Below are 23,296 nucleotides of genomic sequence, written 5' to 3'. Positions count from 1 at the left end.
GCTTTGTAAAATTTCACAAAGTTTGAATTATCTCTCTTGTTAGTTCAAACTTTTTTCAAGATGGCGTTACATAAAATTTTATTTTTTTTATTTAAAAATAAAATTAAATGATCAATTTATGATTTTTGGTGTATGATATTTCCTTTTGGTTACGAGTATGTATATCATACAGATCATTTTTTTTTTTCAGGGCAGAGGGTGGAGTGGGGGGTTCTAGACAAGCACCAAAATTTTCTTTCCAGATTTTAAGATAGCATAAAATAATCCCTAATCAGATCTTAACATGTTAATATTAATTTGGGCATGTGCAATAGGGCAGGTTAATTTGCAACATTTTTCAGAAAATCAACATGACACTGGTGATGATAGTTGGGATTTGATGTGATAACAGATACCAAAAATTAGAATCCTATCTTGAACAGAAAATTGAGCATTTAATTTTAAAAATCGTGTGGAAAAATGCTGAGAAATTCTTCATTTTCATAGCATTTGACACAATACTGACTTTGAAATTTCACTATTTTTATAAAAAAATTCAATTAAAATTGATATATTTATATGAAATACATTGAAAGAAAAATAAATACTTGAATTATAATTTTAATTATGAATCACAACTAGCAAAATATCTCAACTTTTATTGCATTGATTAAACAAAAATTGTAAAAAAAGTAATTAGCAATTAAGTATATTAATTTATTTTTATTTCGGACTATTAATCTCATCTTTATTAGTTGTTTTCATCTTTATTAGATGTTTTTCACGACATTTCGACCAATTATTCCTCTGGCCTTCGTCAGGTGGTAACCGCGACGGATAGGATCTTCGAATCTCCTAACTGCATTCTCAGCAATCACTGCCATCCAGAGTTGTTGTTGTCTCACCACGTTTTGGCCAAGTAAACCTCTGGCCGGCTTTGGGTAGGATTGAAACTGCTATCTTCAGACAATGCTCATCTGGAACCGTAGAGATTCAACGTCTATCAACTGCGCCACAGGCCCCGAAGGATGATCAATCTTATAAATCCACGTTTATTTATTATTTGATCTTCCATAGTCAGGTCTGTACCGATTGGTATATAAATTAATATATATAATGCTCATCTCAAAAATGAATTCCAATTAAGTCTTTTAAATTTCACAATTCAAAAAGATATGTGAAAATGTATTACACAATATAACGTGATACAAGTTACAGAACCATATATTTTAATTTTTTATTAAACGCAATAATAAAAACTTATACTATAATACAACTAAATTGTTCTGTGTAATTTCCTTTCAAGGAAAATTAAGGTCTAATTTGCTGGCACAATGACTTTGTAATGTGTATGTTTTGCTTCCTGCCCATATACAACTTTTTGAGAAAAATCTATGGAATTTGACCAGTGTGTGGCTGCAAAATTAATAGCAGTAACTTTTTTCAATCTTTTTTTTTTTTTTGCGATGTGAAAAAATTTAATTGATAAATATTTATTTACTAATGGACAAAATTGTTTGAATGCCCTCATCCAATTAATCTGAGTTTATTATCAATATATTTTCCGGAAGTAGTGCAAAAGCACTATATTTTGAACTGTTTAAAACAGTAATTTGGATTTCCATTAGCTGTTTTGTTCTCTGAATCATTAAAATATACTGTTGTTGGTTAAAAAAATTCTTGGTTTTGATCTCAAACCAACTAACTGCACACACTTGGATGATAAATTTGACCAGAATGTTTAATTTATCATAGTGTTTGAGGATAGACACCTCTAGTGCATAAACACATTAACCTTGTGGCTTATGTTAGACATCTTGCTTGATACAAGGGCCCAATTTTCTAAGCTGCATATCTTAAATTAACTTCGAAAAATGCCAACAGCATACTCAAAAAGTAACCTCTGGTCTACACACTTAAATTATTTGTTTCTTCTGCTATCAGATAATGATGATTGGGAGGGGCACTAATTTTTTAAAATTCTACTTGAGGCAAATCTTGATAATTATTGATACATAGTTTCCCCAAAGGACCAGTAAATGTAAGGCTTTTTGTTGTTCCATCAATTAATTTAAAAATTGCTCAAATGGCAGTTCTACTGGAACCTGAAAATTGCAGAATTTGCATGTTTAATAATAGATTCAGAATAAATAATAAATACAAAAATATTTTATTTTCCACAAAAAAGGAACATAATTGCAGGTGAATCTCTAGAATTAATTTTACCTCCTTGTTAGGAGTACAAGTGCAGACCATATGCCTTTTTGACAATTTTCTGTTTTGCACTTTACTGCAAAGTCATCACATCTCAAGAAAAAGTTTACGGAAAATATATCAAACAATCTGTCTAGCAGTTTCTTCATTCTTTTCACTTTGGTTGCTGCAAGAGATTTCCTGTCAATCTGTTTGGCCCTCTTATAACAAAATATATTGACCTTTTGACCTATATAACGTTCTAACAAGAGTATTTATGGATTAACTGCTTGCCAAATACTAATTAATTCCTTAGCAATTAACATAGAAATCTCCCTATTTTTTAAGTGGGGATAATTGTTTGAGGAAATAACTAAACTGGATGACTTGTCGTGAAGTTGGGGGTGCTGTTTCATCCAAACGACAAGGTGGATAGCAAATTTTTGTGAACCATGGGTTAAAACTGAACATTGTGCTTTTACTGACATTCTAATCTGAAAAGTAAAATAAATGGATTATAACTGAAGGAAACTGTTTAAGGTTATCTTTCAGTTTCATATGTAAAAAAATAAGTGCTAGTTATAAGAAATAATGAAAAACTTTCTAGAATTGAGTTAGATGTACTGAAGAGAGAGGCCAAACCAAATCAGAGGCATAGTAGTGTTTAGTGTAGACATTTTTAGAAGACCTTAGCTCCTTCGATAACATGAATTTATCAATAACGAGTGTTTAAAGTTTGAAAAACCAGTGCTTGTGCATCTATGTTACCATTATATTTTTAATAGTATTTTCAAGTTAAATTTAATTTTTATGAAATTTTTGTTTATTAAATTCTTAGGTGAAAGTACAGAATAGTTACAACACAACCTCCTATCCTCCCATGTTAAGAATGGCTTTCTAAAAGTTATTTTAGTACAATAACAGATGCACAAATAACAAAAACCTTTAAAGGAGTTTCCTTACTTACTCATATTAATCTTTATGGGTTGTCTGATTTTAAAACTAATTTTGGAAAAAAAAAAAAATACGGCTTAAAAAAATTACTCCCTGAAAATAAAAGAAATAAAAATTTGACACCAATTTTCTGCAAAGTATTTTTTTAAGTAGAAAAACTTAAAAATTTACGTGGTTATGTCTCGTAAAGAATGTGTAGAAAAAAATTGTATGGACTATTTTTTTTTTAATATAAAACTGGAGTATTACCATATTTTAACAAAAATTTCAAATAGAATTCCATGTGAAATATTAGGTTGGTGCAAAAATAATATGCCATTATTTTTGCATCAACCTAATAGAAAAACAAATTAAAAAAGATAAAACAAATGTTTAAATCTCCAGCAGACTTGAAATATATATTTTAAAAACTTTTTCACTTATCCTTTCGAAATAATTAAGCCTAAATCGTAATGTTTTCAAATTAAATAATAAACGTTAATTTTTAATATCAATAACGAGCGTGTTTTGCGACCGTGAAATATAAAATGTGTCCACCCAAAAAAAGTTCTCGACATAAAAAAGCGAACTTTGGTTGCTATTATTTAAAAAAACATAATTTTGCCTTTACAGTTAATATTTATTTTATTAATTCATTATCCTCACTCATTTTATTGAAAAATGTAGTTTAAAATTTTCTAAATGATTCCATTTTCGTAACAGTACAGATTGTTTTGATGTTCTTGACTATTCACCGAAAAACTTAACTTAAATTTTTCAACTTTGTCATTTCCTCTAGCAAAGATAACGATATTGAAAAAAATATTTTGTGTAGGTCTTTTCTATGTCAAACCCCAACTGTCATCACCATTGCCTCACCGGGATTCCAAAATCGACCTGCCCTAATGTGCAACAGTGATAGTTATTTTTATTTATATCAAGTTAGATATGTGCATATGTTTGTATATTTCTATGTATAGGATTTATTCTGAAATTAATTAACTGTTTTGAAACAGTTACAAGATATGAGGTTGTAATGTTGGCCATATTTAGTTTGATATGAAAGGAGTTAAAACCTTGTTCAAATTCAGATATTTTTTATTTTTATGAAAGTTTAACATCAATAAATATTTACCCAATTTCAGTTTCTTTGAAGTATATTAAAGATCTTTTAAGGAAGAATAGGATACAACCTGCCATTTGAAATTACAAATATTTCAGATTTTCATTTAGTCCACAATCATAAGATACCAATTTTACAAGATTCCTTGAATTTCAATTTTTTCTTAAGACCTGTTAAGTTAAAGCCTTAAATTTTAGACATTTTTAAGAATGAAAATTAGGTTATTTAATTTGATCAAAATTGGAATAAAGATTCTAAACTTAGCTTGACACTCTAGGTTTAGTATCATATTTTGATTTTCATCTTCGCAATAGGTATAAAAGTGGTGCAAAACTGTTCTGAAAATTAATTTGAATTATTTGCGTGTTTAACGTGTTTTCCACATCATAATTACTGTCATTTTTACAACATAACACTTTTCTGGTTTTACTTGATACTTTTAGCCAAAGTTGGTAACCATTCTGACAAGAGTTTCAATAAAGAGATCAATCATAGGTTGTCTTACTGAACACATGCCCAAATGGATAAAGATATTAGTTAAGAGATATTTCATCGTGAATTCTTACTGGAGGTTGTGAATTCAACTACTGCTGAAGGGACCTAAGAGAGAAACCAATACCGTATATAACTTAAAACAAAAAGGAAAGCATTTCTCAGAAATATTGTATAATTCTTTTGCAACTTTTTTTTTTTTTTTTTTTTTTTTACATGGGTGTCACCACTTATCAAGGCCCAGAGGCCACTCAAGGATAAGGGTTAATAGGTATACATTAGTCATTGTGATTTTAGCATAGTAAACAGTGGGAATTTTGTAACTTGGATTACTTAGGGGGACGATTCAATTAGAACTTGTTCACATTGGACTTTTTCTTTTTTTTTTTTTCATAGGTATCAACACATTATCAAGGCCAAGAGGCCACTCAAGGATAAGGGTTACAGAGTGTACAGTAGAAATTGGACAATATAATAATCATTAGTAATGAAAATTTGGTAAATTTGATAACTTATATGGAACGGCTCATCAAGAACTTATTTACGTTAGACTTGAAGACAACCATATTGTAGTCAGCCGGAAAGCAGGAAAACGGAAGACAATTCCACAGGCGTGCAGTTCTAATAAAAAAGCTTTGTTCATAGAATCTACGTTTAGGTTTAGGCACAGATAAAGAGTGGGGGGAATTATTGATAGTGTTTACAGCTAGACGAGTGTTTCTTGTGAAAGTTTTGCGAGGGGGGGACCATAGATTGAAGCTCAGTCGAACACTTTCCATGAAAATAACGATACATCAGAGACAAACTCGCAACATCTCTTCTGTGAGATAGAGGTTGCAAGGAAGAGAAAAGGACATCTCCTACGAGGCTACGAAGTCTATTTTGAACTCTATCAAGGCAGGACAAGTCCTTTCTAGCAGCTCCTGCCCAGATGTGGCAACAGTATTCCATCCTTCGACGTACCTGGCTCTTATATAGATAGAGAATTGCATCAGCAGTGAGATATCTACTGGATCAATAGAAAGATCCCTCCATTTTTCCAGCGGCCTTGGCAACAGATTTGATGTACGTGTTCCATTTAAGATCAGGAGTAATGGTCAAGCCCAGAAGTTTGTCAAAACTTGAGGCCTCCTGAAGACGAGAGCCATTCATTTCAATTGATGCCAGATGTGGATCAGAATGTTGATGATGTAAAGAGAGAAGCTTGGTTTTAGATGCATTAAAAGTAACCAGCCACTCCTTTCCCCATTGTACTACGTGCTCAAAATCAGAGGAGAGAGAATTGGAGAGAACTTGGTCGTTTACTGTCTTAGATGTGGTACCATAAATGGTAGTGTCGTCAGCATAAATGTCTACAAATGATGTAAGGATGTGATTTGGAAGATCATTAATGTAGATCAGGAAAAGAGTTGGGCCCAGGATGGACCCCTGAGGGACACCGGCATTAATACTGTGGGCTTCTGATTTTTGCCCCTCAACTACTACTCTTATGAACCTATCAGAAAGAAATGATTTAAAAATTAAGACATTTCCAGCTATACCATAGCTAGAGATCTTATGAAGTAAACCTTTATGCCATACCCTATCAAAGGCCTTAGATATGTCAAGAGCAATTGCCCTAGAAAGGTTGCCTCCGTCGAGAGATTTGCTAATCCTATGAGATATAACTGTAAGCACATCTGCTGTAGATCTAGCAGAACGGAAACCATATTGAGTGTCACTAAGAAGGTTATTTTTGTTGAGATGGTTGATTACTTCTGTATTTAACACAGATTCCAGCAACTTACTCATAAAAGTAGAAATAATTTGTGCTTCATTAAGTAAAACTAACATAACACATCTTGTAATTAAAAATATGATTAATTCATATTTTGGTAAATGTTTTTATTAGCAACAAATTATTTTAAATATTTTTTACAGTTGGAAAATTAATCAAACAATTTGATTGACCAACTAATTTGTGAAAGGATGATGGATAAGCCCTTTAACCCTCCAAGATAACATTTTCATGCAGCATGTCTTGGCCAATAATAACTTGGTGGTGCCCATCCCTCTCCAGTGCATATACAGCACCTGGTATTACCAAATAGTCACCCAATTTTAATACTGACTATAATATATATATATATATATATCAATATTTTTTTTTTTTTTAAATTCCATTTTCACCCTAGGCAAGGCACAATGCCACTTTGATATAGGGGGTTGCTATTGGGGCCATAAGTTGCAGGGATACTATGAAGGGAGTTGAGCAACAAGATGTCTGTTCACATTACACTTGAACTTCTGCATGTCTGTACAGTTGGAAAAGCAGAAACCCAGAAGGGAGTTCCAAAGTCTAGCAATTCTGGGGAAGAAACTATTAGAGTAAAAGGCCTTCTTACATCCAGGGATTTCTACTGTCTAGGGTGAGATTTTGCTGCTTGTCGGGGATATTTATATCGAAGTGGTACAGGGCTTAATTAATGTTGGTCATCTTCGTTAATCTAACAGGAACTGGTATGTCAATGTGATTATGCTGCATATTATCAATGTGATTATGCCATATAGAAATTTTGAGAAGTATTTGAGTTTATATGGATTTTATATAAGATAAGCATATAAAGTTACCATAAATATTGGCTGTGAATAAAGAAATTAGGTCAGACATGTTATTTGGGGCAATAAAATACCAGACCCAACTGAAAGGAACTAAGACAAATAAAATTAAAAGCAGATTCTTTGGTATGACATTTATCTTAGCCAGTTTTGAGTCCGGTACATTACTTTAATTACAACAAATATTTATGGTAACTTTATATTTATATCTTCTACGCTTCGCCCGCCCGGACGTATAAGTCATGATTTCAAAAGTAAAAAAGTATTTAGATGCCATCAGCTAGAATCGAAACCGTAGCATTCAAAGCTGGTGGCGTTACCACTGTACTCACATGACACACATATAAACCTATCAAAAAAAAAAAAAAAAAAAAGAAACTAAGATGAATGTACAATGATTTTTTTTCAACTTTGACCCATTTTTGACCTCTTAAAAACAATTTTAACCGTTTAAATATCCATAAAAGAATGGCCCGCAAAAAATCCAATCTTTTGAGGCACCTAGCACCGCTCTGCGACTTTTTGTTTTGGAGGAGATAGAGTTTGAAAATATAGAGACAGACAAACTGACAGAATATATAAACAGCTATATGTTTATTAAATATAAAAATCTTTTTGGCATAAATATGTCACAGATGAATGGGTACACTAAATTGTTTTTGATTAATTTCTCAACTATATTTAGTTTAAAATAATTTGTCACGGATAATAAATGCTTATCCATTTCTTGAACTTAAAACAAAAAGAAATTTATTTTTGGTAGAGGGATGCAAACAATTGAAGGAAACAAATTAAATTTTGTGTTAATATCAAAAAGTCTATTTTAAGAAAAAAAATATTTTACCCAGACATTTTTGAGAGTATTGGCAGTAAAATCTTACCATGTGGGCTTCTTCATTTAGAGTTTTCAGTAAACTCTCTAACTTCTCATTCAATACATTGCACTAGAAGATATAAAAAAAGAGAAAAGTCGGTGAAATATACAAAATACATTAAACAAATATCGCTGCTTCAATAAACAAAAAATATTGAATTTCAAATATAACGAATGGTATCTATGTAATTTTCATGTCGCCAATAGTAACAGATCCAAAAATTATGGAAAATGATAAGGTAGAAAATAATTAGTGAAAAACTGTTTTTGATAAAGTTTATATGAGGGAGAAAAAATTTTTTATACAACATTTTGAAATACGTTAGTCATGAAATAAGCAACAAAACTTAATTATCTGTCAACTTATCGCTTTAGTAAGCGTAATATAGTGATTTCACTTTCACAAATTTCTTTTTTCATTAATAATTATTTTTCTACCTTATAATTTTTTATAATTTTTGGATATGTTACTCTTTGAAACTTAACAATTACATAGGTACCATTTATTTCACTTGAAATTCAATATTTTATCATTTGTATAATATAGAAACCCAATTATCTATTCTTTAATTCAATTAATCTATATAATAATATAAGGCATTTCATGTCAACATGTAATCACATTTTACACACATCTAAAACAAACAAACAAAAAAAATCAATGTGATAGATCTACACAAATAGTAATATCTGATTAATCACCAAGGTAAAAAATTCTGACTATAAAATGAATTGCTCTAAAATCAAATTATCTTCTGTCAACTAAAACCACACAATTTTAAATGAATATATTTCAAAAAGTAACATTCCATTTTATTTATTTGAATATTTAGCTGACAATTATTTTCACAGTGAGAAGATAGAATATTTATTTAAAGACTTAAATTACTACAATTTACATATAGAAATATTTGTTTTATTTAAAAGAATACTTAACGGACAATTACAATTATTTTTTACAAAAAGGGTAATTTTTTTTTATAGTATTGAGTCTGACAGACATTATTTCAAATAAAATATTAACAGAAAATTATACAGATTGATGTATAACGCACCAAGAAATTTGTTTTATTTTGGATCAAGATTGTGCGTGGATTATGTGCTTCCAAAATTTTGCGGATGTATTTTTTTTTTAGGTGTGTCTAAAATTTAACTACAGATACAATTAGTTCTAAATGTTTTAATAGAATCTATTACAAAAATTCTTTAGCAAATAATCGATTTCAATTCAAAAATCCCCATCCAAGATCGACTAGGCTGCAGTATTATCTGATTTGTACTCAACCATGTCTGAGATTATATTTCTGAATTTTTTATATGAGGATTGATAATTTGTATTAATCGAACTACTCTTCTCATCTTGAGCATTATTCTCATAAGTATATCTTGCTGAAATCAGAATCCGTATGGAATTTTGAACAGACCTCTTTATGGCGTAATGAATAAAGTACTAAGTAAAATTCAGTTCTAAATGACACTCTTTGAAGGTTCAATCTTCAATGCGAACAATACCAAGAATACTATTGCAAATTACTTAAGACTTCTACCTATTGATATCTGACAGAACGTGGCTGTGTTTTGATATGTAACAGATCAGAAAATTGTCTGCATAACGCGAGTTGTTAATTCCAGAAGGAGGTTAAGATATTTAGCCGTTTATTTTTTATTTTTATTTATTTTTTTACATTCAAATTAAATTTTCCACTTTTTGAATCAGCAAGTGTGTCATATCCAATCATTTGTAGTTGAGATGGTTTATTTAAAACCAAAACATTTGAATATTTTATGAGCCAGCTAAAATTTTTTTTTTTTTCACTCACACTTAAAGCAATAATTTTTTCTGACTAACCAGCTCTTGATAACTAATTTTCTCATGAAACTTTATAAATGAATAAAGTTGCATTTAATGAGATAAAACAATAAAAATAAAAAAACAGATTTAAAAACATACATTTTATAAAAGATATTCATAGTTAACAGGTGGGTTTAGGTGGAGGGATGGATAAACATGTTTGCCCCATGAATTGATCAATAGAAGTATATGTGGCCCAAACAAAAAGAGGTTCAGCTAAAAATGAATAAAATAATTTCCTACTGTTTGAAAGTATATTAAAAGAATAAAATATGAAAAAAATAAAAATAAATAAATTAAAAAATAAAAATAAAAACAATTTTTAAACCTTGGTTGACATTTCAGTTTCTCCCTTTTCTGTTTCTCCGTCATGGGCCTGCCCTACTTTACACACAAACTCTTTCACAGTTTCACATAAAACTCTGGAAAAAAAAAAAAAAAAAAAAAAAAAAAAAAATTATATTGGAAAATAAAATGCTGGGGAGGAGGGGGGTGATGAATGAAATTTACTAATTGTTGATTTAAAAAAGCAAAAGCAAAATGGTGTAAATCTCATAAAAACAAGGCAACTATTTTTCAGATTTAAGAAATCATGTTCAAATTCTTTTCTTTTCTTTTTAAAGTTTATGAGTTCTTATTTTTTTGATGAGTCAGAGTGGAAAATATTCAAAAGTGGAGATAATTATGATTGTTTCTGCGCTACAAAACAGGTGTTGTTAAGAATTGAACAATTTAACATACTGAAAGAAATAAACAGCAAGATGAACAATATCTTGGAATTTGGAATATAGACTTGTTATTTATTTTTAAGCTAGCCTGGATGTTTGGAGGTGTGTCATGAGCAAAAAAAAAAAAAAAAAAAAAAAAAAAAAAAAAGTAGTAATAGGCAGGCAGGCTTGAACCCGTACTGCGAAGGAGAACATGAAAAAAAAAAAAAGTTACGGCCTCGCTGTTAAGTCCATCGCCAAACCAGAAGTGGTGAAGGTTTAAATTAAGACTAGTCAATCGAAAAGAGTGGAGGACTCAAAAATATCTGCGAAAAAAGCGACCCATCCTTGTAGAAAACTGCTCCGTTGAGGGTGAAGAAATTAATGTTTTAAGCCAATTTTTCGATATTTGCTGTCTGAAAGTTTGAGGTTTAAAACTATACCAGTTTTGTCACGTTTTGACTCGTCTGTCAAAAGTTTTAGGCAGACATACATACATTTAAACAGACAGGTGAGATTCATATTATAGACTAGCCTGGGTGCCCGGGTGTTTGTAGGTGTGTGTTGGGCAAAAAAAAAAAAAAAAAAAAAAAAAAAAAAAAAAGTGGTAGTAGGCAGACAGGCTCAAACTCGTGACACAAAGGCAGAAAAGAAAGTGAAAAAAAATCTAGCCAATGTCTTAATGACGCAAACAGAAGTCAAAAGCGTTGAAATTAACTGAAGTCAATCTAGCAGTGATGATGACTTGCTAAAATGTGTGTGTGTGTGTGTGGGGGGGGGGGGGAATCGACCCCCTCCTTGTACAAAACGGCTGAATTTAGAGTGAAGGAATTAATGCTTTTGTCTAATTTTTCGTTCAAAATGATACTAATCATGTCATGATCTATCACTTCTGTTGAAAGTTTTTTCGAGACATACATACATACTTTTAAACAGACAGGTGAGATTTATATTATAGATGCTTTGTAGTTATACTTAGCATACATCAAGCTTCATAAATAAAAGGATAAAGAGTGAAATATAGTTCAATAAGCATATTTTTCCCTACATATATTAGTCTGTTTATTATACAAACATTATTGGTTACACATGTGTATACATACATGTTTCAATAGAATCTTAATTCAAGGAGACCACCTCATCAGACCAAAAAGTAGCGATATTGAAAAGAGTTGAGATTACATTGTTTTTTTTTTTTTTATAGGATATTTGGCTGTGGTTTCTACTTTGGAAGAAAGTGAGGTGTATACTTTGTGAAAGTGAGCAGTAGGGGTTTTGGAGTGAGGTGTGGGGGAAGAGGGAGGGGGCTGAGGATAGGGGGAGTACAATCATGTGATCAAGCTGTAGCAGTAGGAGGTGGGGAAAGGATTGGTATTATTTTAACTTGGCAATTGTTTATTGGCAGAAGTTTTCATTTTGATCTGAAGTAATATTATTCCTGCATTGCTGTTAACTTCTCTATCTTTGGATTTTATGGGTTTTTTTTTTCTTTTCTGGTGGCGACTACATTATCTATCTATCTTATTGTTAGTTATATTTTATTCCTTGCTTTTTTCATCTGTTCATTTGCTTCTCATTTTCAAATTATTTATAAAATATGTCCATAAATTAACAGGCAGTGAATAGATATACAAGCCTATTTATGATTTAAATAAAGGTGATATACTGGGAGTGATATTTTCCACTCTACCATGATGTCTAAAGTAATTATGGCAGCAAAGGCATTCAGATCTATATATAAACTTAATTTCAATAGCTGTCATTCTTTCATTTGGGTTGTTTATCTTTTCTTAAATACTAAAATATAAATATATTTTTTAGGTTTATATACTTTGTTATAGAGATAGGTTTTCCAGGCCATATACATGCAAAAGGGTATATAATAGCATATATTTGTTTATATTGGTGGAGTATTCCATTACCAAAGCCCCCAAGTCAGAGTACTTAGTTATCGTTTGAGATCAATTATGTGGTTGGTTTCCTAATGCAATGTTGCTTTACGATAATACTTCCTGTAAGTATATATCAAAATTCCAATTACAAAGGTGCTAGATCCTTCAATTATTTTAGTTAATAATTAAACACCTGAAAATGATTAAGTATGCAAAGTGCACTCACCTTTATCCATTTGGTAATATATTGTGTTTCTGCTTGTTTAGCTTAGTATCGTTTGAGATGGTGTTGAGAGGTAAAGAGAGGATGGTCCTTTCCTAATTTAGCTAACTTATTTATGGGAAGCATTTCGGTGAATGTAGTCATTAATTAATTAGAGGTGTGTCAGTTTTTTGTTAGTATAGTTATTAATTTGCGTTGTATTGGGAATGCGTTATATACTTTCAACTCTTCCCTTACTTCAATTATTAATTAAGATATTGGCAGTAAGGGGTTATAATTTGTAGTATTATTGGTATGATGGGATCGCTATTAATTTTTTTTTACATCTTATTTAAAGCGCTTATGGCTCCCAAAATTTGTACTAGAACTATACACAAAGATCCGTGGCGCAGTGGCTAGAGTACTTAGAAAAATCAATTGTAAAAGTGATATTCTCCTGAAGATTCAATTCATATATCCTTTGAGTATGATTTTAAATTTTACCAAAGTTTTATAGGGAAGTATTTCAGAATTGTCTTCTTTATAAGCCTATCATTATCTTCTTTTTTTTTGGTTATTTTGTTTTTTTTTTTGTTTTTTTTGCATGAGAACAAGAAAGGCAAAATATTGATCAACACAAATTCATTGCAAATTTAAAAAACATTCCTTACTTGGCTGATTTTATGACAACAGCATGGTCAGTGGAATGCAATATTTTAGACAAATGAGTAGCCACACTGTCTTCGTAAATGCAAATACCTTCAAACTGAAAGGAACACAAGAAAATAAATAGAAACATAGATTTAGAAATATACAAATATAGACAACATAATTTAGTCGACTGGTTTTTGTAATTTTAAATGATTTTACTCAAACTTTTTTATAGAAATTGCTCCAGACAAGGCATGAAGCCACTTGATGTAAAGAGCTACAAAAAAATAATTCCAAAGTTATAAACTAACCAATGTTAAGTATTAGATGGATAGATTTTGACCCAGAAAACAGCAATTCTTATCCCTTTTTCAGAAATATTACTCATGAAATGTGAAGACTAAAATGACGAAATAAGGGAGGTGAGAGTTACGAGGCTGCTACAAGTAAATGCAACATCCTCAATGTAATGAGCAAATAATATAAGTCGATTAAACTTAAATCTGTAAAAGGATTGTCATGCAACAGTTGTTTAAAAAAAGTTTATAACATGATTGTTTCATTAAGACAAAAACAAAAAATCAAAAGGATTTCACCATTTTGTAAGATGTTCTTTTGATTTTATTGTGGAAAAAAAAAAAAAAAAAAAAGATTTTTTTTTCATGACATTGTTCAATTATATATTATATTTCTAATATTTTCTTAGGAAAAAAATAATTAAGAGGAAAGGAAAAAAGGGGGCAGAGTTAATGAAGGACAGCGAGTTAATAATAAAATGGATTTACTTACTGGATGAGATAATTTCCTAGGTGTAGGCATATGACCCTCATATGTTAATATACTCCACCTGTGCAACAGAATATAGATAAAGCAAAACAATTGATATACATCTCATTTTTAAATCACCATATTTCAAAAGAAGTCATGCTTTTCAACCATCGTAAGCAGAAATTGTTATATATTAGGACTCTATACCAGTAGATAGATTATGTTAATATGATTTTAGGGAGTCTTTAAGTACATGTCTGGATGATCTGGCAGTGAATAGAGATGGACCCAGTACACCTAGCATGATTGATGTGAGGGTTTAGAGGTCAGCTCCCTAGATGAAATCTGCAAGCAGATATCAATGATATTACATAAGAAATTAATTCACGTGTTCAAGACAGCAGAGTCTTGAGGCAGTTGGAAACAAGTGGCCAAACCAGACATGCTCATATTTCATAGACCTGTCTATTTGCTGACCATTTTTAAGACCAAGTCAGAAAATTAAGGAATTAATTTTAACCCCTTTTTGTCTCTGCCCTCATGAACAAACTTCTCTCCAATAAAACCTTTAAAACAATCACACATTTAAAAAAAGACATTCATTAATTGACTTGTGCTTTTTGATTGCTTACTAGCGATAATGCATATGTGCAGTAAGTGCACATTTGTATGAAAAGATTGTGCTTCGTTTCATTGAAGATTGGTTATAAAATGAATAAAACAGAAGATGAAATTGAGTGATTAAAATCAAATTACAATTTTTATTATCTGTTAAATATTGCATCATATTTTAAAACATGAAAAAATAGTGAGTTAAACAATGTTTAAAAAAGAAAAAAAAAGACTGATACTTTAGAAGTAAAAATAAAAAGCATTTTCTTTTTTCTTTCTCTGATTGTAAATGTTTCTAAAAATGTACTCTAAATAAAATTAAGCAAATAAAGAAAATATTGAAAAGATACAAACCGGTCCAACATCTTTATCTGAGAGTGTTCAAGCTTTTCCAAAACTGCTGGCAACTGTGTATCATCATCAAAAGCTGATCCCCAGCCTAACACTCGAGCTAAATCATTGCCAGTGCCAAATGGTAACACTCCAATTTGACACTATAACAAAAAACCAAAGATTAGTAGATATCCCTAACCAAAGTTTTATTTTCATTATATCTAAAAACTTTCAATGTGGCCACATAGATCTTTGCAACACAGAAACAATGATACAGACTTTATTTTGGTAACTCAATTAGCCACTGAATTTTGACTTAAAAGTTTGCTGAAAATTAGAAAATTTGTCGTCTCGTGTACTATTGGTCCAGAATCCAGTTTTTATAGTATATAATTAAAAATGCAAACCTTGATCAAGTGAAAAAATATATTATCTTGTAAAAGAAAATTAATCTTAATGGAAGCAATTATCAGATCAAGTCAATCTAAACATTGAGCAAAACTTTATTACATAATAAAAAAAAAAAAAAAAAATACAAAACCAAAACAAAAAACAAAAACTTGCAAAAATGGCACTGAAGCCAACCTTGACTGCTTGTGTAAGATTTATTTCAACAGCTAACACATTGAATCTTTGTAATATGATTCATAGCACTTTAGAGATCAAGCTATTTTTTTTTTTCTGTTAATAGTAAATCAATAAAATAACTCAGATTTGGACCATGCAAAACTGACAGTCGATACTTCATCCACCAAATATCATGGTATGATGTTGATCTGTTTTAAAGAATAGATGGACTCTTCCAGACTGTATATGTATATTTCCCAAATATCTCTAGCCATGATGGAGGGGGTACTAATACTTGTTGCTATGGTTTTAAATGATCTGAAAATAACTGCAAGGTGAAACTGGACCCCAAATATTATGTTCTATCTCCCCTCTTTGGTTTTCATACATAAAATTTCAGTGTATAAGGATTATTTGATAATGGAAATATTCATAATCATGCACTATTTCTAAAAGAGGGGAGATATAACATGAGGAATATTTGGAATCGAGTCTTCTCTTGTTATTTCAGATCATTTGAAACCATAGCAGCAAGTTTTAGTCTCCTCTTCATCAAGGCCAGAGGTTTTGGGGAAATAGATATTTTGTAATCATATTCAAAACTAGGAAAACAAGTGACTATGATTGAAACATTTTATAGCTGTAAAAAAGTGCCAAAAATAGGCTTTAGATGATGGATGATCCCTTTAATGTGCAACCTTAAGGGCAAAAGTCACATAATTCAGGTCCTTACCTTTACAACGTGCCTTCATTTGTTAAATTTTGATAAATAGTCGCTGAGATTTGGATCTTATAAAATTGCAAAAAGAAAAAAAAAAAAAAGTGGTACATCTATAGATATGTATATATCTATATTCGTAGCCAATTTGAATATTGAAATGCTCATTTTTAGTTCTATAGGACGAAACTACATGAAAATTCTATGGTTAAAAATTTATGACAATTGGTAAAAAAGAACCTATATTTTCAAACCAATCAAATATGTCCAAATTTGCCTACAGTTGTATATATGTCTTGCAGGCCAGCTTCAGTTTTGCTGTTTCAATTGTCTCCCCTGTGGCTTTGCCAGGCCACTAATGTACATATATATTTACAAAGCATTGTGGCAACCATAATATAAGATGGATTTTTTTAGACAACCCTCGATCCTTTATCAAACAAGGCTGATAGCCATTAGTCGCGTGCTCTCGCGTAATGCATGAATGTAGGATTGACATGAAATTCTTAAAGATAAACTAAAATGACCAAAAAATGGGCTGAAATGACAAATAAAATGTAAATGACTTAGAATGACTTTAATGAACTTGATGAATTGAATGACCTTAAGAATGACTTGAATGCTTAAAAAATAACTGGAATCCTTCAAAAACAACTTGAATGATTTGGAGAATGACTGTAATGGCTTTGAGACTGACTGGTTGTAAAGTGGGTGATCATTTTACATTAAATTCATAGAGAAAAGTTATCCCCCACTTTATATCAAAGTTACAAACATAAGTACAGCATGTAGTGAGAACAGATACTACACTTTGATCTTCATATTTAATTTATTCCGTTTAAAGAAAAAAATTCCAATATAAAATTAAAAAAAGTAAAATCTCCAAAAGACAAAACAAATTTAGGCATCTGGGGAGGGGAGTGTTGCAGGGTCTTCATAACTAAAGTAAAAATTGGAGTCTTTGGCGACTTTACTCTTGACTGGCAACATTTACCACAATATCTCATTCACTCTGTGGACTCTAAACTAACTAATAAAAACCCCGGCGTTTAAGAACAGCATCTATTAACAGACCTTTGATCTTAACGAAAAAGGCCAAGCACAAGAGTGTTACAGACAGACTGACGGAGTGACTTATAGAGTCACTTGCACGTGACTAAAAATGTATTTTTAATAAAAATTGATCGACTATGTAACCTTAAAAAGAGTGGACATTTTCAACATTGTACAATGTTCATTTCAAATGCTCTTAGATAATGCTTCCTATTTTTAGTGTTTGCTCCATATGAAATTATACATTTCAATGGCAAAAAAGATTTCTCTGTTGTGTTAGTAGCAACCGGTGCACATTTATCTTGTTCTTATTTTCTTTAAGTACAAAGGATCTTTCAAATAAATATTTATCTAAAAAAAAAAAAAAAGATTTTTCAATCTGTAAAAAAAATTTATGCATATTTAAACATATGCACATTGAAATTCAAACCAAATTTCTATTTAAGTTTAACATATATTCTCACAAGAATTTGCTATCTAGTGTATGTTCGGTTTGGCTGAAATGTTTGGCCGTTTGGGAGAGACATGTTTTTTTGTCTGATATTTCTGTTTGTGGTTATTAAATCAAAATCTAAAAGCTAATTTAGTTTGATTTATGTATTTTCTGTTTAGACATTTTTTTTTGCACTAGGAATTCTCATACAAGTCGGATTACTCACTGATAGCGTTTCCTAAAGTCTGAGTGACAACAAGTCTCAGATTTCCAGTACTCTCCACCTTTTTCGATAACCTTTACAAATGACTGAATTATTGCAACAGCTGCTTACCATTGATTTCTCGCCCTAACAACTATTGGTCTTTGCTGAGATTTTGGTGGCAATAAGCCTCCCAAGGTTCCAATCTTCTTTGCACTGTTCCAGTGGAAGTTTGAGTAGTGCTCTCCCTCCTTGGTTTCTTTATCCTCTTTGACTCTTCACAAGTTCTTTATGTGGCATCAGCCAAAACTGATGTCTTTTTAAAAACGTATATATTTTTATTTATTGATAATATATATAGGATGACTTGCATTTTCAGTTCCCTTGGGTTCTTTTATTTCACTTGCAGTTTCCTTGCGACTGGTTAGTGTTTAGAGTTTATGTAGGTTGGTTGCTGCATTCAAAGATTTTCCTTCAGATTTCAACTACTTTATCATTGGTGTTTGCTGTAGTTTGTCTTCTCTTTGATTCCAATTTCTAGGTTTTTTTTTTTTGTTTTTCTTTCCAGTTTTTGGGAACTGTGTCTGGTGCCCCTGTAATTACTGGTATTATTATTTTGATTCTAAATAAATGGGTCTGTTTTTCGAGGTTTTGTTAATTCAGTCAAGGTTTGCTGGATGTAGTTTAAGACAAAGACTCCAAAATAACCCCATTGATTAGCACTGGTATTGTGTCGATAATCTACGAAAAAACTTTAGAAGACAAGAAATCTGCATGCTCAAACTCTTGCCGGTCAAGCATGATGAGCAATAAAACTTTAAAGAGACACTGTCCTTCACCAGGCAACCACTGATGATAGCTATAAAATATACAATGCATAATGTTATGATATACATATATACTTAGATTGATAAGTATAAGAAAGAACGCTAAAATGATTACCTGTTTATGGATATCCAGTTTATCAATTTCCGCAAGCACCCAACCAATACTACCATCTCCACCACAAACTAAAATTCGAAATTGATCAAATTTCTGGAATAAACGTAACCTAAAAAAAAAAAAATAAAAATAAAATAAAAAAAATACCCACTTTTCACATGTCATACATGCATACACACAGGATTGATTTTTTTTTTCCTTTTTAATTCAAAATAGGATGTTTGTTTTCAAAAAACAGATCATACATTCAAATAAAGAAATTTCATTCGCAATGAACTAAAGTTCTAAAAAGGAATTCATATTTTATCATTGCTACAATATCAATCATTTGACATTAATGAAAAGTTTATTTTGAAATTTTATCCAGGTTCCCGAGTTCAGTTTCTCAAGTTTGAGAATATGTACCTGAAAAAGGTTGGAGGTTACATTGATCAAACTGTAGTGAATATAGCCACAATAAGAATAGTAGTTTGAAAAATCCAAATAAGAATTATCAATGTTCATTTCCAAAATTCCCATAGTTAGAATAATATAAAGAAAAGTGTTATATAAAGAAATCTGAAAGTGAATCCTAACATTTTTGGTGCTTGTCCAAAATTCAACCTAATTAAAAATTAAAAAAACAAAAAATACAGATGTACGTACCTGTCATAGAACAAAGATGTCATATTCAAAAGATCAAGTAAATTGATCAAGTAGTCTTATTTTAAACTAAGAAAATAACATTTTATGAGTAAGCAAAAAGGGATTGTCTTGCATATTAAAAAATATTAAGGCAGATAACTCCACAATAATTCAAACTTGCGAAATCAGCCTTGTAATGCTAACGATTTCAAATTAATCACTTAAAATCATTAAAAAATGATTTTCTTTATATAGCATTACAAGTTAATTTTTTCTTTTAAGATAATTGTTATTTAATCAACTTGCATGAAAAGAGCTATGTAAAAGATGCTTAAAACCGTTTCAATCATGCCAATACAATCAGTAGTTCAACAGTTATGAAAATTTTAAGCGACAAAATTTATGTTTTTTTGTGAACATTAGTGGGCTAAATTACGGACCTCAACATTTCTAGAAATTTGGTAGTTTCACCACCATTTATTTATTTTTCAATATATTCTCATGAAACTTGGTACTCTTATGTAAAATTGAGTGCTCTTTCTGATTATGCACTCAAATCTGATGTATTTCTTTACCATGAGCCATGAATTATAAATAAAGATGTACAAATTTCAATTTTTTTAAAACTGGCACATGGTATCATACAGTGGGTGTCTATTCATGAAGAAAACTAAGTATTATACTGGTATTTAAATATAGCTTTGAGAGTAGGTATTTACCTGCCTCCTCATCAAAGGAGAGCTTAATCTGGGGTGTAGCCATTGAATGCCTAAAGAGCATTCATGGCCAATATTTACTACTCCACTCAAAGAGAAAAAATTGAGTAGATATGAATTAATCTCAGAAATAAATCGAAGAAAATTTTTCATATAGATTTTGGATTTCTGTAAAGGATAGAAATTCACATAATCGATCAGACCGATTTTCAATTTTGTAAATCCTTTCTATCTGGCCCAAAATATACCCCTATCTTCTGAAATGCAACCAGAACCTGTACTCGACGTGAATTCTCAATGTAGCTTTCAGAGTAACAGGGATCCTGATAAGCAACAACTATATATTCACCAGTTGATGGTAATTTGTTATTTCTATTGTTTTTTTACTGAAAATTCAACTATGTAAACAAAGAAATAAAATGGTGATTATTTAAACCTTGTTTCCACCATAATATTTATAGATTTTAGGGTATGCTGAAAACGAATATCGCATGAATTTTCTGCAAATAAGTAGTTTATCAGATATTAAGCAATGTCATTTCTTATGTTATCGTTGGTGGCCATCTTGGTATGTGTAAGCACGCAAACACAACCCCGAGAAACTATGCACAAACGTGTGTGCCAAGATAGCCACCAGCAATAACATAAGAAATGACATTGCTTAATATCTGGAAAGCTACGTATTTGAGGAAAATTTAAATGCGATATTCATTTTCAGCATAATCTAAAACCTTAAAGAAAAATGTTAAGGTGGAAACAAGGTAAAAATTTACAAAATGCATCACAATGAAATTCTTTATTGAACTGCCTAATTATTATTATTATTGTTATTTAGATATCCTCAGTTACAAAAAAAAAAATTTTTTTTTTAAAATAAGGGTCTTGACAAGGAGTTAAAAATAAAAATTATACAAAATACTATTAGAAACCCACTCAATAAATGTCACGAGGATATTTATTAGTTGGGGTTCTAACAATATTTTGTATATTTTCAAGTCATTGTCAAGATTTCAAAGACATGAGATACCATATGGCTATTTTTATTGTGCTTGTGTAATGCTTAACACTAATTTTCGAAATAAACATTTTGCATTACATAAATACATTAAAAACTAATCCAACTAGGTAGAAGAGTAATAGTTATTTGGGTGCTTATGCACTTATGTTACCACGCTATTTTTTCAAATAATATTTTCAAGTAAAATTCAAGTTTCACAACATCTTAATTGTTAGGTGAAAGTACAGAATAGTTAACAAAAAACCCTTCCCATGTTAAGAATGGGTTTCTAAATAACATTTCAGCATGGTAGCATGAGTGCACAAGTACCTTTTATTTGTTATATATTTGTTTTTTGTTGTTTTTTTTTACCACTAAAAAAAAAAAAAAAAAAAAAAACAATTCTACCTTAAGTACAAGTTATAAATACCATAACAAACGCATGTACTTAGTACATTTTGTTGTTTTTAACGCTTTTTGTACATTGTGCTAAAAGCATTGAAAACAAGCCGTGCGTGCATGGTCCCCTTCTTGTGCTGCATGCGAGATGACGCTACAAAAAAAATAGTGAAGAAATGATGAATGTGAGAAGAATGAAGGGCTAACATTGCCTTCACATTTTCGCTAAGTTTCAGAAAAATCTAATGGATGGAGCAAAAGTTATGGGGTAAAAAAGTGTCATTTTTTGCAATTTTGGGGCATTTGTGACCCCTTTTGAGCTTCTGGGAACGCCAACTCCCAGTGAAACTAGACAAACGATGTCATTTCACCCTTAAGACATGTAAATTTGAATTCAGCATCATGGAAAACTACTATATAGATATACATATTAAGTTCTTGAGTAATATGAAAAAAGAGTTCCAAAAAGACATGTTTTTTAACCGTAAAAGTTCCAGAAGGATGCAAACCAGAATTATGCCAGGGTTATCCATACTGAATTTATATTAAGAACAATAGCCTCCGCATTTTCGACAAGTTTCAGGAAAATCTAATGGATGGATCAAACGCTATGGGACAAAAAGCGTCATTTTTGGACATTTTTGACCCGAGTTGACCACCGTGAAAAACCACTACATAGTCAGAAATATCAAGTTTTTGAGAAATATGAAAAAAGAGCCACAAAAAGGGGCGTTTTTAGCACTGAAAATCCCCGAGGACGCGAACCAGAATTTTGTCAGGGTCACCCATACTGGGCTCCACATTTTGACCAAGTTAAAAAAAAAAAAAAAAAAAAATTTAATGGATAGATCAAAAGTTATGGGGCAAAAATGTGCCATTTTTGGCCATTTCGGGGCATTTTTGACCTCTTTTGAGCCCCTAGGGGCGCAACGGGAATTTTTGTAAAAAAATTTTTTTTACTGTGTACATCTATATAATGAAATATAAGTTGTGGCAAAATTTCAGGAAAAACTAATGGACAGTTATCTGGCAATAGTCCGGACTAACGGACACCACTGAAACCATAGGTCCCTCTCCGATAAATCGGCGGACCAACAACAAAATAGTTTTGGCTTAGTATTGTTTGGAAATAAAATTTGAAAACTTGAAAAATAATTTTTTTTAAATTGACAAACTCAGAATAAAAAATGACTAGTCTACTAAAACGAAAGCAGAAAAAGTTTTCTATTTTTAAGAGAGTACTTTAGTCAGCTCAGTGCTGATAAGCGCATAGCGAGCCGTTTTCCCTTTAAGCGAATTTGAATTTCTATAAAAGATAACATTTTAAAGAAATTTCCGCACAATTGATAATTATCAAATATGAACATATTATACATGGAAATAATTCTGCAACTATTATCTATATGAAAATGGATGATACACCAATTTATCTTATC

The 23,296-nt window shown here is 30.8% G+C and overlaps 1 protein-coding gene across 3 annotated transcripts in view; it reads right to left on the bottom strand.

Moving 5' to 3' along the window:
- The window catches only part of LOC145287923 (diacylglycerol kinase delta-like), a 345,479-nt gene that overhangs the window by 78,143 nt on the left and 244,040 nt on the right, over positions 1–23,296 (bottom strand). For all 3 annotated transcript variants that reach the window (XR_013869227.1, XM_080135873.1, XM_080135874.1), the window contains 6 exons: positions 19,125–19,233; positions 15,231–15,370; positions 14,286–14,343; positions 13,517–13,611; positions 10,373–10,466; positions 8,200–8,262 (listed from right to left, as the gene is read on the bottom strand). Coding sequence is in view for 2 of the 3 variants with exons in the window: in XM_080135873.1 (XP_079991999.1) it covers positions 8,200–8,262; positions 10,373–10,466; positions 13,517–13,611; positions 14,286–14,343; positions 15,231–15,370; positions 19,125–19,233 (559 nt within the window). In the remaining variant the exon portion in view is untranslated. The remainder of the gene's footprint in view (positions 1–8,199; positions 8,263–10,372; positions 10,467–13,516; positions 13,612–14,285; positions 14,344–15,230; positions 15,371–19,124; positions 19,234–23,296) is intronic.

This window comes from Euprymna scolopes, chromosome 11 (assembly GCF_053919585.1).
Source record: "Euprymna scolopes isolate OS-2025 chromosome 11, ASM5391958v1, whole genome shotgun sequence".
NCBI classification, from domain to species: domain Eukaryota; kingdom Metazoa; phylum Mollusca; class Cephalopoda; order Sepiida; family Sepiolidae; genus Euprymna; species Euprymna scolopes.
The sequence above is the reverse complement of the archived record's forward strand: the minus strand, read 5'-3'. Positions and strand labels throughout refer to the sequence as shown.